The 16,464-nt window shown below is 59.9% G+C and overlaps 1 protein-coding gene across 1 annotated transcript; it reads left to right on the top strand.

Moving 5' to 3' along the window:
* The first annotated feature begins 4,672 nt into the window (after nucleotides 1–4,672).
* Nucleotides 4,673–16,357, top strand: DUSP14 (dual specificity phosphatase 14). The gene is made up of 3 exons (XM_030232422.2): nucleotides 4,673–4,784; nucleotides 13,521–13,617; nucleotides 14,971–16,357. Exon 3 carries the CDS (start codon nucleotides 15,089–15,091, stop codon nucleotides 15,683–15,685), a length of 597 nt encoding a protein of 198 aa, XP_030088282.1. The 5' UTR covers nucleotides 4,673–4,784; nucleotides 13,521–13,617; nucleotides 14,971–15,088; the 3' UTR covers nucleotides 15,686–16,357.
* The last annotated feature ends 107 nt before the right edge of the window (nucleotides 16,358–16,464 follow it).

Below are 16,464 nucleotides of genomic sequence, written 5' to 3'. Positions count from 1 at the left end.
GGGCCGGGGTGACGCGGGGAGGCTGCGGCTGCTCCAGCTTAGTCACAGCGCTGAGGTATGCACGGAATGAGTCCTCCCGGGGCTGTGTTATCCGCCTGTCATTAAAGCATCAGTGCTGGGGGCTTTTTTTGGGACTCACAGCTGCCATCACCCCAGCAGCAAACGCGCTGGGCCCGCTGTGACTCAGCCCGGGGGGTGGGGGCTGCCTGGAGCAGATCCCGGGGGCTCCTCCCGCCCCAGCAGCGGCTCCTGCTCCCCACCGAGAAGATAACGCCGATAACAGCGGCACACAAGGAGCCCTAGTTTTAGTGCCTGCTCAAATTCCCATCAGGAGGGGCCTGTGAAACCTAAACCACCTCCTTGGGAGAAAACACCACGCTGGAGCGGCAGCTTTTGAGCTGTGGTTAGAGAAACCCCAGGCTGCCATCCTGGTGAGAAGGGAAAAGGGAAAAATACCCAAACCACTTGGTGATGCCCCATAGCGATCTCTGGCCTTCCAGCAAACTGGCTGGGTGACCTTCCAGGAAAAGGCAGCATGGATTTATTAGTGACTGTGGAGAAAGCACACAAAGTGGCACAGGCAAAGCACATTCCCACAGCCCTCCCTGTGACTGGAGCCCATGGACAGTGCTGGGACTGAGCCCATCAGCAGCACCAGGCACACTGGGCCTCTTCCCACCTGGCTGCTGCCAGGGAGCTGAACACACTTCCAGAGGGGAACCATGGCCAGGCCACACATCCCAGCTGTGTGCTATCACACATCCCAGCTGTGTGCTGTCACACATCCCAGCTGTGTGCTGTCACACCTGGGAGAGCTGGGTTTGGACCATGTAGAACCCTACAAGGAGTAGGAAGAGCATGGGGAGCACAGAGATGGGGTCAAGCAGAGTGGGAGCTGTTGGGCAATGCCTGCCCCACCGCAGGCTCTCCATGGCCACAAGCAAGGATTGTGAGAGCCTTTGCTCCAGGGAACACCCCCTGGAATCTCCTGAGCTCTCCATACAATCACCAACATCTCATTTCTTTTGCAAAGCCTGTCTGGAAAGTCAATGTTTTATGAACCAGGCGCCAGCACTCCCCAATGGCAGTGAAATGGGAAGGGATGGGAGCTCAGAGCACCTCATGCAGAGCTGGAGGGGCAGGCACTGCCAGAGCACCTCTGGGCCCAGCTGCCAGGGCATGTCTGGGGTCCCTGGGACGGGCCAGCCCAGCTCAGCTGCCCAGGAGGCAGGTGGTGCTGTGCAGGCTGCCATGGGGAGGGAGCAGAGAGTGCCCTGGGGAGGCTGAGCTGCCAGGCCATGTCAGTGCCCCAGCCCTTGCTCCTAGCCCAGCCACAGAGCCCAGCCCTGGGCTGCGGAGAGGGGGTCAGGGCAGGACACGGAGCATCCAGAGCACGGCCCTGGCTCACGTGGCTGCTCAGCCCCTGACTCAGCAGGTGAGCACCCGATGAAACTCACCCCACCCTCCCGGGACAAACCAGCACCCTGGCACCCTGGCATCTCACCCAGGGAGCTGCCAAAACACAGCCCATGCCATGGGGTCCCTGCTCCAACAGCATCCCTCTGCCCAGCGAGGGGCCAGTCAATGCAACAAGGGCACCCCAGCTGCAACCAACACAAACAAATGGCAGCAGAGCTGCTCCTCCTGACCCTCTAGAGCCCATAGTCAGCCCATCAGAGGGAAAAATCAGAGGGGGACAGCACTTTCCTGCATGAGGCACCAGGGTGGCCAGGGACAGGCAGGGCAGGGCACAGGGATTGCCCTGGTGGTGACCAAACTTGTGGCACAAATGTGGCTCCCCACAGCCCAACACACCCAGGCTGTGGAAACACCTCCCATTTCACCCACCGGCCCCACAGACCAGAGCACCCTGTGGATTTGGGAAGGGTGACACACCCTCATGGCCACATCCTGGGAGCCCCTCAGCCAAAACCCTGCTGCCCAGGGAGCTCGGATTGGAACACGCTCCCCTTCTGCTCCTTGTGCCGCTGGAAAGCCAAAGCTGTGCTGCGCCTGCCCTGCCGTGCTTGACATCCCTGCGGAGCTGTGACATCCCTGAGGAACTGTGACATCCCTGCCTCCTCAGCAAGGCCTCTGCTGACCCACATTCAGCCACCAAAGCCCTACGTGCTGACCCAAGCCCAGGCTTTGTTCTCACCCATTAAGGAGCTGCAGCCCAGCGCCCGCTCGGGGATCTGCCTCCCCAGGGCTGGGGGTCCCACAGAGGCCCTGCTGTCCCCCCATGACAGGGCAGAGAGTCAGCAGCTGTCCCAGAAAGCACCCGGTGCCTGACACCTCCCCTGTGCTCAGGAGCAAACCCTCACAGTCCCACCTGCCCCTCAAACATCCATCCTGGACAAAACAGCAGAGGACAGCAGCCCCCAGCAGCCCCCAGCCACCCACTGAGTTCCCCAGCTCTTGTGAGTGAGCCCGTGGCCAGGGCTGAGTGTGGGAAGGAGCTGACATTTCATTTTAGCTTTGTTCCCTGCTGTGTCCCTGGGTCCAAGGCCCCCCAGGTTCCCCTCTCTGCATCCTCTGTCCCACACCAAACACACATAAAGCTCCTGGCAGGGCACAGGTTAGAAGGACCAGCATTAGAAACACCTTTGCAGTTGTGTGAGTAGTTAAAAACTGCCCAGGATGAGCAACTGGAGCTGTGCAAGAGCCTTTTCCTCATTCAGTGGTGGTGAGGGGGAATGAGGGGTTTAGATGCTTGCGTAGGGAATCCCACAGGCTGCCACTCAAAACCCATCCTCGGCTCTCCCTGCGCCGCCCGTGGCCAATAAACATCCCCAGGCTTGCCCTGCCGGGCTCCGAGCCCCCAGCCCGGGGAGCCCGGCTCCGGGGGGACACCCCGGGGGCTCAGCCGTCTCTCATCGTCTCACAGACTGTGATCACCCTGCATCTCCCGGGGATTGCCTCTGCCCCTGAGATGGTGCAGCTCCAAGGAAGGCAGCAGAACTGATGCAACACGGAGGCAAAGCAAACCTCGAGCTTGGAGAGCCAAAACCCTCACATTTTCATTTTTTTGGCCTTTTGAGGTTTTCTTAATTTGTCTATTTTTGTTCCTCGCCCACCTCCGCGCGGAGTGTGACGCGAGCCCTCGCTGGAGAGGCAGGGTTTTAAGGGAGAGCTCTGGCTGCTATAAAGCAGCGAGGTTCTTGGAAAAACAGCCTCTGGAGCAATAAACAGATTTGGAGCTGAGGGCTGTGAGGGACGGCTCCATCTGGGCTGCTGAGTCATGAAACCTGCCCGAGCGAGATACCAGCCGAGGGCTCGGGATGGGGGAAGCTTCCTATGAGGGATTTGGGCTATTTCAGTCGGAGCGTGCGACAACAAAACCAGAAAGCGAACAAAAGCGGGCTGGGGTGGCCACGCTTCGCTCCAGCAGCCGCGGGGTTAAGGCAGAGGCTGCCCTCCTCCTCCACCTCCTCCTCCTCCTCCCACCTCCTCCTCCTGTGCCAGTGCCAGCCTGGTCCCATCCCTGCCATGGTGGTGAGGCACTGGGAGCAGAGCCTTCACCTCAATCCCACAGTTTGCAGACGAAGACAAACTCTCTGTCCCCTGTGCTGTGTGGATCCCCTAACCCACGGCATCCCTTCTTGGGGATCCCCATCCCTTCTTGGGGATCCCCATCCCTTCTTGGGGATCCCCATCCCTTCTTGGGGATCCCCATCCCTCCTTGGGGATCCCAGCCCATAGCAGCTCTTCACAGGGACCTGAGCCCACCCTGCCCCGGGCCAGGGTCCAGCCTGGCCCCCAGGAGGGTGCCACAAGAAGCCCTGGGAGCCTCAGGACCACCTGACATTGTTTCACTGTGCTCCCAGCATGGGGAGGATTGTGGCTTGGGATGTCCTGAGTCCCAGAAATCAGGTTCCTCTCTCTTTCTCTCTCAGGGCTGGCCCCCTCCCCAGTGAGCACCCATGGAGCCGAGGGATTCTGGCACATCCCCATCCCCTAAGGGACCCCACCTTGTCCCCACACACGCTGACACGGTCTCTGCAGGGACATGGCAGGTCCCATCCCTAACAAGGGATGTCCTGGATGTTCTGCCACGTCCCCACACGCTGTTCTGTCCTCCCTGGGCCCTGCCACATCCCTGTGCCCACAGCGACCACCTCTCCATGCCACGTCCCTTCACTGACTTCAACACATCCCATCCCCACAGCGATCCCGTCATGTCCCCACTGGGATCCTCATTGCCTCCATCCCCACAGTGATCCCGTCATGTCCCCACTGGGATCCTCATTGCCTCCATCCCCACAGTGATCCCGTCATGTCCCCACCAAAACCTTCACTTGTTTCCATCCCCACAGGGACCTCACTCGTCCCCACACAGAGTCACATCCCCACCAGGCCCTGAGTGCCCCACAGAACACCCCATTTTCCCCTTCCCCACAGGGACCCCGTGTTTTCTCCACAGTGACACCCAGCTGTCCCCATCCCCACAGGGACCCCGTGTTTTCTCCACAGTGACACTCAGCTGTCCCCATCCCCACCGGGACCCCGTCATGTCCCCTTTTCCCGTCCCTCTCCCACAGGCCGCGCGGGCCCGGCGGCGGCGGCGGCGCCTTTAAGCGGGGCCGGTCTCCCGGAGCCCCCGCCCGGGGGCCGGGCCGGGCCGCCCCCCGTAGCCTGGTAACGGCGGCTCTGCGGGCGGGGGCGGCCCCGGCAGCCGCGGTCAGGTGGCACCGCCGAGACGGAGCCGGCCGAGCACGATAAAAGTCCCGGCCCGCCGCCGCCACGGCCGCGAGGGAGCGCGGAGCCGCCGCCAGGGAGCCATGGTAGGGACGGGACGGGCCGGGACGGGACGGGCCGGGCCGGGCCGGGCCGGGCTGGGGCGCTCGGGATGGGGGGGGCCCCGCCGTTCCCCTCTGTGTTCGCTGTGCCCGCTGTGCCCAGCCCGCCCCGCTCGCCTACGGCGCCTCCGGAGGGGCCCCCGGCAGGCGGGACGGGACGCGGAGAGGTTCCGATCCCCGGCGGGCTCGGCGTGTCGGGGCTGTGCCGTGGGACAGCGGGACGGGGCGGCGGCGGCGCTGCCGGGGCGCCCCAGGATCGGGACGAGGCAAAGATCGCGGCGGGAGAGCGGGGGGCACCTCCGAGCTGCACCGGAGCAGCCGCGGGCACGGCTCCGGGGGTTCCTCGACGTGGAACCAGCACCACCACGGGCTGTGCCGTGATAGGGCTCCATCCCCGCATCCTGGCTCAGCACCCACCTCTGGCTCCTGCCCTCGGCACCCCAGCTCAGCATCCATCCCTGAATCCTCCTCTTGAGCTCCTGCTGTGGGCTCCCATCCCTGGCTCCTGCCCATCAGCCTGCTGGAGTGGAGTGCCCATCCCTGGCTCCTGCCCTCGCTCCCATCCCTGGCTCCTGCCCTTTCACTCCTGCTCTGGGCATCCATCCCTGGCTCTGCCCATCATCAGTCTGCTGGAGTGGAGTACCCATCCCTGGCTTCTGCCCTCGCTGCCATCCCTGGCTCCTGCCCTCCACACCCCCGGTTCCCAGGGCATCCCGGTGGGTGCCTGCAGCTGCCCGGCCTCACATCCAGCCCGGCTGCGTGCACGGCCCTTGACTCAGCTCCGGAGCAGCTCCTTTGAGCAACACCGGTAATCAATGAGTGGCATTTGGCTGTAGGGAGATGGGGCAGGATTCTAACCTGTTCGACTGGGCAGCAAATGAGCCTTTTATTCTGGAGGTTTGAGTGTTGGCAGATGCCTTAATATCATGTTGCAAGTTCAGTTTATCCCTAATGCCCCTGCCTCAGGAATGGTGGAGGATTAGCACTGGCAAAACACTGTTTTCCCTTATGATACACCGGATCAGCTGCCCTTCTCTGGCAGGGAGTGCATTCCTCCCCCAGGCCTCGCTGTAAACCTTGGTGTTTGCTGTGTTCCCGGTGGTTGGGACAGGCTCTGTGGCACTCTGGTTCCCAAGGAATGAGAAGGAAGGATCCCTAATCTGGGGGACACGTGCTGTTCCCCGCTGGCAGAGAGATCTGATGCCACGACTCGGCTGACGTGACCCTGGTGAACGTCAGGGGAGCAGTAATGCAGCAGGTTTTAATCAATTTGTGCCTGGAAGGTGTGAACGTGCAGCTCTGCCTGTCCTTCCTGCCCCCGAGGGCTCACCTGGGTCCTGGACAGGGACACAGATCCCGGTTTCCTGCAGGAACAAAGGTGAAATCCCGGGGATTTCATCTGAGCCCTCGCTGCGGGGTCTGCTCTGGGCTCTGGCACTGCTTCCTCGTTGGCCAGGGCAAGATTGAAATTTGCATGGCTTAATTCAATACCTGATCCCAGCTGGAATCTCGGAGCTGGAAAGCCAGAGAGCTCATGCTGCTCTAGTGCTAGAAACGTACAGGGTGTTGGGGGAGATCTTCTGCCTGAGCCAGGCTCCATGGGAGGGAGGAAAGGGATGCAGAGCTGCCACAAAAAGGTCTCAGGTCTCTGCTCTGGGAGCCAGAACCAGCTTTGTCCCACAGAACCGCCCACCTGCACGCCTGGGCATGCAGGAAAAGGCTGGGAATGAGGAGTGGGGAAAAGGCACCTGGGCAGGGCAGTGGGGCCTGGGAGCACCATGTGCCGACCCCACCAGAGCCATCTACCACAGGCTGTTCACCAGAGAAGCCTTCCAGGCTTCCTGCCACTGCTGTAGGACTTTTCTTCCAGGGTGGTTTTCCCTAGAAGGGAGGGGTGACACCTCAAATCAGGCACAGGAGCTTCTCCCAGCCCCTCCTCTCCAGGTACACAGCACACACACACCCATTTATGGCTCCAAAAAGGACTCTGAGCAGCCATAGCATGCAGAGAGGGCTCTGGCATTCGGAAATAGCTGAGGAATCTCTGAACGGGAGCCCCAGCTCCCTGGATGCTTGGGAATAAAGCCAGGAACTGGGAGGCAAAGGCTCTGCCCACCCTTCCCAGGGCACCTGTGGTGCAGGCAGTGCGTGGGCTCAGCTCACACAGCTACTCCCCTGCTTTAAAAATAGTATAAAATTATAATGATCAGGCAGGCTTGGGGTTCCCAGCAGGAAGGATCAACAGGTGCTGCCACAGTCACCCCTAGGCCAGGTGGGTCAGGGTTCCCAGGCCAGTGAGAATTAATTCTCATTTATTTTCACAATCCTACCCTGCAGTGTGGGGGGGGTCTGCAGGTCCCTCCCTTCAGGGGCAGGAATCCTTCATGGAGGAAATGTGAATTGGCACAGCATCCCTGGAAAAGGGAATATCCCCCAACCTGGAGCAGCCAGAGGGACCTCCTGGGAGCCAAGGGGTGCTGCTCACAGGGGAGGAGGCTCCACGTGTAAACTCCATCTCCCCCAACTGATTAAAATGGGCCTCTCTTCCTGTTCTCCAGCACAAACCCACGGGTGTGCTCAGAGCTGACCTCATTCCTTCCAGCTGCTGCGGGCACATCCCTCTGCCCAGCCAGCCCCTGCCCAGCCTTGGGGAGCCTGGGGAAGGCTGGGCAGCCCCTGCCTGCCAGGAACGCCTCCGGAGGGGAAGGTGCCACCATCAGGGTGCCAGCTTTGAGCCCCTCTGGGAAGCCAGGCAGCTGAGAGCACGCAGCAGTTGGCACTGGCCCTGGAAAAGGCCCGGGTGAGGCCAGCACGGAGGCACCGGACCGTTTCCAGGACACGTTGCAGTGAATTTGCAGCTGCCTTCAATTTCATGGGCTCTGGGGTGGGCTGGGGCAGAGCCCCAGGAGCAGCAGGCACAGCCCTGGGCCCGGCAGGGTCACACACGAGCAAACACACCGGGTCCCTGTGTTTTGTTCTGCTAACAGGGAAGAGATTGTGTCCCTCCTGTCAGCTGTGACTGCGCAGGGCACGGCTCCGGAAAAAACAAGGCTCCATCTTGCAGCACCCCGGGAGCCAGAGCCAGGCGTGGGTCTGCTCCCTGAATGTGCCCTCCCTGCTCTCCATCCACATCCCCCAGGGTCACACTTGGACACAGGGAGCAGGGGATGAAGCTTTCCTAAACTCCACCTGCAATCCAGATGCCATCAGCTGGCGCTGGGATAATCTGTGGTGCTCCAGAAGAGGCGGTGTCGCCACTCGGGGCTGGAAAACAGCCCTCAGTGCTCAGCCCAGTAAGGAACCGATGCTGCACGCAACTGTCGGAGCCCTTCGTGCCTCCTCACAGCTTGGCTCTGGATTTTAAAACATTTCACGTGCCTCCCAGGAGTTCTGAAGCAGGATGCAGGTGGCCACGCCACTGCCCTGTGCTGGGGGAGCCCCGTGCCCCCGCTGCGCTCTCCCAGCCAGCAGCACACGGAGCCCGTGGCTCTGAAAGCACAGACGTGGCGTTTCAATGAAAGATGGTTTGTTTTTCTTGCATCAAATCCTCTCGCTGCTTGCCGAGGGAGGCTTGTCCTCAGAGCAGAGCGAGGGTTTATAAACACCAGCGTGCCCCAGGTTGTGCCCGCTGCCCGTCTCGCTCCGTCCCTGTGGCCAGAGGTTTGGCTGGCAGCTGGCAGGATCCAGCTGGAGAGGGAGCAGTGCCTGTTCCTGCTGTGGAGGGGGTGGCTGCACGGCAGGATCACAGCAGGGTGGCAGGGATCACAGCGTGGCCGTGGGCAGCACCACTGTCACAGGAGTTGGTGGCAGCGGGAGTGCAGAGGCTGCCGAGCTGCTGCCCTGCCTGGCAGCCTGGGACCCTGCCCATGGTGCCAAGTGGCATCCTCAGATGAGTCCTTGCAAAACCCTCACCGCCCATTTTTCCTGCTGGGAGCATGGCAGTCGGGGAGTGATTTTGCTGGCAGAGCACTCAGACACTGCTCAGCTGGGCACTTTGGGCTGGGTTAGAGTCACCACCCCTGAGCCTGGTGCCAGCCCAAGGCTCGGTGCTGCCATGTGGGAGCAGGGCCTGGCTGTGGAGCGAGGGTGGCTCATGCTCAGCAGAGGCAGGAGGCAGTGGGTGAGCCTTGCCAAGCCCTGGGACACAGGAGTGTCAGCTGTCACCCCTCTGAAGGCAGCAGGCTGGGATTGCCAGCAGGCTGGGATTGCCAGCGGGCTGGGACAGGCTCCTGAGGGACTGCCAGCCCTGCAGCCCGGGGAGCTGCCTTGGCTCTGGGAGCAGGCACGGGGGGCAGGCAGGACTCTGTGCTTGCAGACCAGCCTACTTGCTCTGGGGTCGTTGAGCTTCCCAGGAGAGCCCTGGACTGGTTGCAGGGTGTCTTGTTGTGCGTTTTGGGCACGATTCCCCTGTTTTGTGGATCCTCCGGGAAGTTACTGGTGTGTTCTGGCAAGCACAGGGACCCAGCTGTGCTGGGAGCTGCACAAGCAGCCAGGCCTGCTCAGAGCTCCGGGCAGACAGATTATTATCTTGATTTAACATCTGACAGCTCCCATCCTGCTCCGAGAGGCCAGCCCAGGCTGCCAGCAGAATCAGTCGGGGGTTGGTCACAGCATCCTCTGTCTCAGCCCAGATCACCCCGCCTGCTCCCCTTCCTTCTTTCCCATTCCAAACCCGAGCCACTCGACCTTTCCATTGTGAGGATGTGCTGATGGCTCTGACCCACACGAGAAGAGCCTGTAATGGCTCCAGGAGCACAACCAAGGGCAGGAGAGCAGAGCCAAGGGCTGGGAAGAGGAGCCGGCGGCTCCCACTCATTCTCTCCCCTCCCGGCTCTGCTTTGGGCTCCCTTGGACTCAGCACAAGCAAGCCCTGACCCCAGAATGGCTGCAGTTTGTGCTGTCTGCTGAAATTTATTTGAAATGCCACTCTCCAGGACCATTTCTGAAGCAATTTGCTGTTCAGCCTGGCTGGGAAGAGCCCTGAGCAGGCTCGTTCATTCAGCGCCTGCGATATTGACTCTTCTCTTTACTGCAGGATTAGAGATCATTTGTCATCTCCAAAATGAATAACTTTTCCTCTCCTGGGAGGGGGGAGAAGCCTTGCCTCAGTACTGACATTTTGCACACCCAGCCCAGAAATCTTCTCCAAATCCCAGATGATGATCTGGGAATTAAACCAGGGACTTCAGTATCTCTGTTCCTTGAGCAGAGCAGGGCCCACCCTGCACTAAACCCACTCTCCAGAGGGAGAGAGGCCTGGGGAGCTCTCACCTGTCCAGGTACCAGCCCCTGGTTGTGTTCCTGCCACACAACCCGACAGAAACTCAAGTGCCCCAGGGACGAGCCACAGCCTCAGCTCTCAAGACAGAGGAGCTGCATTAAAAAACAAACAAACAAAAAAACCCTTAAAATCAGAGCAAACCACCCGGCAGCACCAGAATAAGAAGGAAGAAGCTCAGACTTGCCAACTCATTGTCTAGAGCCCGACCAGTTCTCCCTCCTGTCCTGGAGATCACAGCACTCAACTCACAAACTCACCCTGTTTGTCATTTGAGCTTCCAGAGGTGTTTTCAAGTCTTTCTCAGGAGGTCCAGGAGCCAGCAATGCTTTCCCGTGGGAATTTCAGCCTTTGTTAACAGGACTGCCTTCCCAGGAATGAAAGCAAGAGAAACAAACTCCAGCTGTTGCAAGATTTGGAGGAGCAGAGCCACGAGCGTTGCCGGCAGCAACCTTTCCAAGGGGCTGCACCACCAAAACACCAAGCACGGCATCGGCATTGCTGCATTGCTTTGGAAATCCTCTCACCTGCAAAGGAGCTGCTCTGGGGCCAGGAGATCCAGCCCAGGTGGGATACAGCCAGCCTTCCATGGGAGCAGCTACCTGGGCTAGGCACCTGCCTCTCCTCCTGAGACCTGGGAAGCACGAAGCTCAGCCTGGAGTGCAGCAGGAGGTACACCCGAGAGCTGGAGATCTGGGTGCAGGCTGAGATCCAGGTGGATCGGGCGGGAGAAGTGTCCCCTCGCCATAAACCCGAGGATGGCGCTGGCCAGGAGCGCTGGGAAAGGACCTGGAGGCTTTGAAGAGCAGAGTGTTCTCCAGGCTGTAATTAGCCACTGGCTTCCCCCACCCCTGATTATGCAGAGGAGGGAAATGGCAGAACCCACCAGTCTGCCGGGGAGGGAGGAGGCTGCTCCAGTCCTGCCCCTGCCACCCCAGGGACCCCCTGCCACCCCAGGGTCCCAGCCCTCCCTCTGGGCACTGTCTGGGCTCTGCACGTGGGCAAGACCAAGGCACAGTCTGGAAAGGGATTTACTGTGGGTCAGGGCTGCTGTGAGATTAATTAATTCATTAACTGGAGCCAGCCCAAGAAAAGGAGGATGTGATGGCAGGAACACCTGGATGCTACCAGCCCTGTGTTCTCCTGAAGGACCATCTGCACCCTCTGGGGATGTCAGGCCTTTTCAGGAAACCCCAGTGACATTCCAGCTCCTTTGGAGGGCACTTCCAGTGCTGCTTTAAGGACAGTCCTGGCTCCAGCACCCCGGGGCACCAGCTTTGGGCTGCTGTGACTGCTCAGCCTATGCCAGCACTCAGAAACCCCAACCGAGGAGCAGTGGGAGAAGAGGTGGGGTTTTTATTTCCCATGAGGTGCTGCACCCTGGCTGTACCTGGCAGTGCAGAGGCTCAGGGGCAGCCGGTGCCCTTCCCTGTGCGCTGCCAGGAGCCTCTTGTGCCATCAGCCTTCCCAGGCACAGCCACGCCGGGCTGTGTGAGTGCTTTGTTCCATCTTCAGCGATTTGCTCCTTTTTTTTTTCTGCACTCAGCAACGGCTGGGAAGAGGCTTTTCATTCCTTTTCCCTTGGTCTGCCCCAGCACAATGAGGGGAATGGCTGCGTGAAGAGCGGCGGTGTTGGATTACAGGGGGTGCGGTGGGAAAGGCTGAGGGGCTCTCCTGGAGCACAGCAGGGCACTCGGGCCGGGCAGGAGGGATGCGGGGTGCAGCCCTGGGGACAGAGGGGCTGTCCTGGAGCACAGCAGGGCACTCGGGCCGGGCAGGAGGGATGCGGGGTGCAGCCCTGGGGACAGAGGGGCTCTCCTGGAGCACAGCAGTGCACTCGGGCCGGGCAGGAGGGATGCGGGGTGCAGCCCTGGGACAGAGGGGCTCTCCTGGAGCACAGCAGGGCACTCGGGCCGGGCAGGAGGGTGCGGGGTGCAGCCCTGGGGACAAAGAGGGGCTGTCCTGGAGCACAGCAGGGCACTCGGGCCGGGCAGGAGGGATGCGGGGTGCAGCCCTGGGGACAGAGGGGCTGTCCTGGAGCACAGCAGGGCACTCGGGCCGGGCAGGAGGGATGCGGGGTGCAGCCCTGGGGACAGAGGGGCTCTCCTGGAGCACAGCAGGGCACTCGGGCCGGGCAGGAGGGATGCGGGGTGCAGCCCTGGGGACAGGTGAAGGCTCACACCTGCGAGCCGGGGGGAGCCGGAGCTGCTGGCAGCCCAACCCCTTCCATTCCCAGCTCCCCGTACGGCAGCAGCTGCTCAGCCGGGTGTGTGTGGGCAGCAGCGTGGCTCTGTCACATGCCTGAGCCAGCGCGTCGCAGCCGGTGGCACCGCAGCCAGCTCCGCTGCACGGGAGGGACTCGGCGCCCGCCCCGCTGTGCCCAGCGCCGGGCACCCCCAGGCACAGCAGCCTTATCTCTCGCTGCAATAATGAGATTCTCCTCCAAATGTCCCGTCCTCCTGCCTGAGAGGTGGTCTGGCTCGGGGGAGAGCCGTGTCGGCCATTCCGAGCCCCGGGGATGTCGTGTGTGTGTGTGTGTGTGTGTGTGTGTGTGCCTGGGATGTAACAGGTTGGACAGAGCGGCTGTGGCTGCTCCTGGGTCCCTGGGGGTGTCCAGGGCCAGGCTGGATGGGGCTTGGAGCCACCTGGGATGGGATGGGATGGGATGGGATGGGATGGGATGGGATGGGATGGGATGGGATGGGATGGGATGGGATGGGATGGGATGGGATGGGATGGGATGGGATGGGATGGGATGGGATGAGCAGGTGTTTGCCGCTGGCCTGGCAGCCCCAGTTTGCAGAGCCAGCCCAGCCTGTCACATGCAAATCCCTGGATAAGTTCCTGCCTGCAAACAGGAACCACTTTATGGAAAGCAGCAGAGCCCTTCCCAAACTGCTCCAGCTCCCCCGGGAGCAGCTGGAGGCTCTGCCCTCATCCAGCAGCATTTCCCAGGGGATTCACCTCCACTCTGGGGGCTTCTGGGGAAGGAGGGGGATGTTGGGAATGGGATGTTGGCCCCATTCTCAGCTTGTTGGGAGCACAGTGTTGTGGCTCTAGCATCAGCTCTGCCCCTTCCCATTCACAGGAACAGGGGGTCCCCAGTGGGTGGCTTGGGCACCATCAGAAGGACACAGACCTGCCCCAGCTGTCTGGGCCTGGGCAGATGCTAAAGGAGACATTAGAGTAAATCAATTACTTAAATGACTTAATTTTTTTTTGAGCCATGACTTCTGTGCCAGCCTCAGATTCCTCAGGGCTCACCGTGATTCTGAGTGCCATGTTGGCAGGAACTGGTGACATTATGGTGTTGGCAGCAAGTGCCACCCTGAGTCCTCATCTCTCTGTGGGGAAGCCGTGGTCCTCCCTCCCAGCTCTTGGGCACCCCCTCATCAGTGTCCAGCACAGATCCCAGTACAATCCCTGCTCTTTTGTCTCCCCAGCTCAGCGTTGGACACACTCCCTGAGCCACCCCAGCCCCAGCAGCCCAGAGCTCTGCGGTGCCGCTCCGTGACTTAGAGCAGGACTTTGTCACCAACTGTAAGTGCCCAAATCCTTTGCACTGTCCATAAGAGCTGCTTGAGAGCAGGGATTTCGCTACTCAAAGAACTTTATTCCTCTGAAAAAACACACCTTTCCTTGCTGCTCCAGCTGGGTGGCTGCAGTGGGGGGAAGCTGAGCACTCGTAGCTGCAGCAAAAGCCTTGTGGGGGCAGGAACTTTTGCAGCTTTAGTCCACAGCTTCAGGAGCTGCTCAGGTAGCTGCCAGCAGGGAAGAGCCATGGAGGAGGCCACGTTATGCTCATCAAGTTTCTGTACCACAGAGCCAAAAATCCACTGGCAGCACCACCAGCCACTGCTGGGACCTGCTGGTGCTTCCCAGAGCATGACATGAGGGCAGACAGCTGAGGGCTGGGGAAGCCACAGCCCTTTAAAGGACCCTCTTAACATAATTTGGAATTTCTGGAGGGATAGATCCCTCTCCCCAAGGCCCTGAGCATCCCCCATAGTCCCCTCAGCTCTGCCAGTGCCACCAGGGTGGGCTCAGAGGTACCTGGGCAGGGACTCCCCAGCCTGCACAGGCTGGAGCCTGTCCCGTGCCCTTCTCCAGACAGAAAACACACTGACTGGCAAATTATTGATACTCCAGGGCTCATCCTCTTGCCTTCAGCTTCTCCCTGTCTTTGGAGGTGCCCCAAAGGAGCAGGGGGAGTCAGATGAGGGACCCTCATGGCCCGTGTGGCTCTCAGGAGCAATCCCAGGCCTCTGCCAAGCATTAGTCAGGCATAAAAGCAGGACTAGAGCCTCCCCTGTCCCAGGCTCTGCTCTTGGGTTTTACTCCCAGCTTCTGACATAACCAGGTCACTCTTTCCACACTTCCCCTGCCTCCGTGAGAGCCGATGACTGATGGGGATGGACGTGACTCACCGCCTTTCCTAATGAGCGACTTTCCTCTGTTTATGTGCTTTGGCGGGGCCTTTCCTACACCTAAAAAGGAGAAGGGTGGCACTGGGGAGAGGGCAGCGTGCTGGAAATTGCTGGCATCTGCTGTTCCTCACCATCCCTTTGAACCGTGGCCAGCTGTGAAGCTGCTGTGTTTAAGCATGGAAAAGGTGTAGCTCATCTTCCACGTGCTGGTCCGGGTGAGATGCTGTCCGGGCCCACAGGTAAACCCTTGGCGAGTAATTGGACTTAATTAGGCTGAAGATTTTTTTTGTTACTATCTGTCCAGGCAGCGCCTGGGGGACTGCAGTAATGAGCACTGTGAGCCCAGCCCCACATTCCCCACGGAGCCTTGCCAGGCCACAGCAGGGCGAGCTGGGCTTTCCTGTTCCCTGGCACAGACACGGGTCAGGGACAGCTCCCCGCTCACGGCCTCACTTGTGTTTTGCAGTGACTAAGCAGCGGGAGCTCTCGCTGTCCTGCCGCCACCAGGCCAGACAATCCCTCCCTTGGCTGCAGATCCCCTTGGCTCTCTTCCCATAATGGAAGCCTGAGTGCCAGGATCCTCCATGACCTCCAGAAGCCACAACTCCCTGCCGAGAACTCTGATGGCTCCGCGCATGCTCTCGGAAGGCGCCCTGGGGGGCATCGCCCAGATCACGCCCTCGCTGTACCTGAGCCGGGGCAGCGTGGCCTCCAACCGGCACCTGCTGCTGTCCCGGGGCATCACCTGCATCATCAACGCCACCATCGAGATCCCCAACTTCAACTGGCCCCAGTTTGAGTACGTCAAAGTGCCTTTGGCCGACATGCCCAACGCGCCCATCTCGCTGTACTTCGACAGCGTGGCCGACAAGATCCAGAGCGTGGCGCGGAAGCACGGGGCCGCGCTGGTGCACTGCGCCGCCGGCGTCAGCAGGTCGGCCACGCTCTGCATCGCCTTCCTCATGAAGTACCACAAGGTCTCCCTCTTCGACGCCTACAACTGGGTGAAGGCGCGGCGCCCCGTGATCCGGCCCAACGTGGGCTTCTGGAGGCAGCTGATAGACTACGAGAGGAAGCTCTTTGGGAAGACCACGGTTAAAATGGTACAGACGCCCTACGGCATCATCCCGGACGTTTACGAGAGAGAGAGGAGACCCCTGATGCCTTACTGGGGAATTTAATGGGACTGCAGATGGGAAGCAGACTGGAGATGTTCCCTTCTCCTTCTACAGCCAACTTTGGTTCTCTACCACACAGCAGAACCTCAATTCTCACCTCGCTAACCTGCAAGGCCAACGATTCCCTTCAAAGCATTTTTCTCTATGGGGATTTCCCATCTGCATCTCTGATTTAGTAAAAACCAGGTCTCATTATAAGTTTATTCCTTCCATAAAGCCTCCATCTTTTTTCCTTTTTTTTAGTCAGTTTATTAGGATCCTCCAGGGAAGGGCCTGAGAGGCATTGGGCAGAGTGGATGGCCCAAGTATACTTCCTGCCACAGTAGTAGCCTGGATATTTTGTTATAGCTTGTTTGCTTCCTTGCAAAACCCTGTAGTGGCTCGGGAGCAGCATTGGCGAGGCCCTGCTCCACAGCAGCAGGTTTTCCAAGCACCAGGGAGGCAGGAGTGCAGGGGCTGTGGTGCTGGTGCTGGTGTTTTCTTTAACATCCGTAGTGACTCTCAGTATATAGTGTTTGAGATCTTTAGTCAGCTCTTAATCATATTCAAAGTTAGGGGGGGAAAAGGGAAAAAACAAACAAACCAACAAAAAGATTGAATCAGCCCATGTCGGCCACAAGTAAAATAAAAATTGAGCAATTCAAATCAAATAAATACAAGATCCTTTTTCACTCATTCCATGCCAGGGCAATAGTCCTGGAATACACTTCAACCACTGGAAAATGCTGGTGTGTTTTGTGGGTGGAAAGTTGACAGATCTTGTCCAGCTGTGGCTCAAGGCA

Source organism: Serinus canaria, chromosome 19, assembly GCF_022539315.1.
Source record: "Serinus canaria isolate serCan28SL12 chromosome 19, serCan2020, whole genome shotgun sequence".
NCBI lineage: Eukaryota > Metazoa > Chordata > Aves > Passeriformes > Fringillidae > Serinus > Serinus canaria.
This window is presented reverse-complemented; position numbering and strand designations above follow the sequence as displayed.

What these genes read in the sequence shown, in the direction of transcription:
- DUSP14 (XM_030232422.2), top strand. Translation starts at nt 15,089, where the DNA reads ATGACCTCCAGAAGCCACAACTCCCTGCCGAGAACTCTGATGGCTCCG.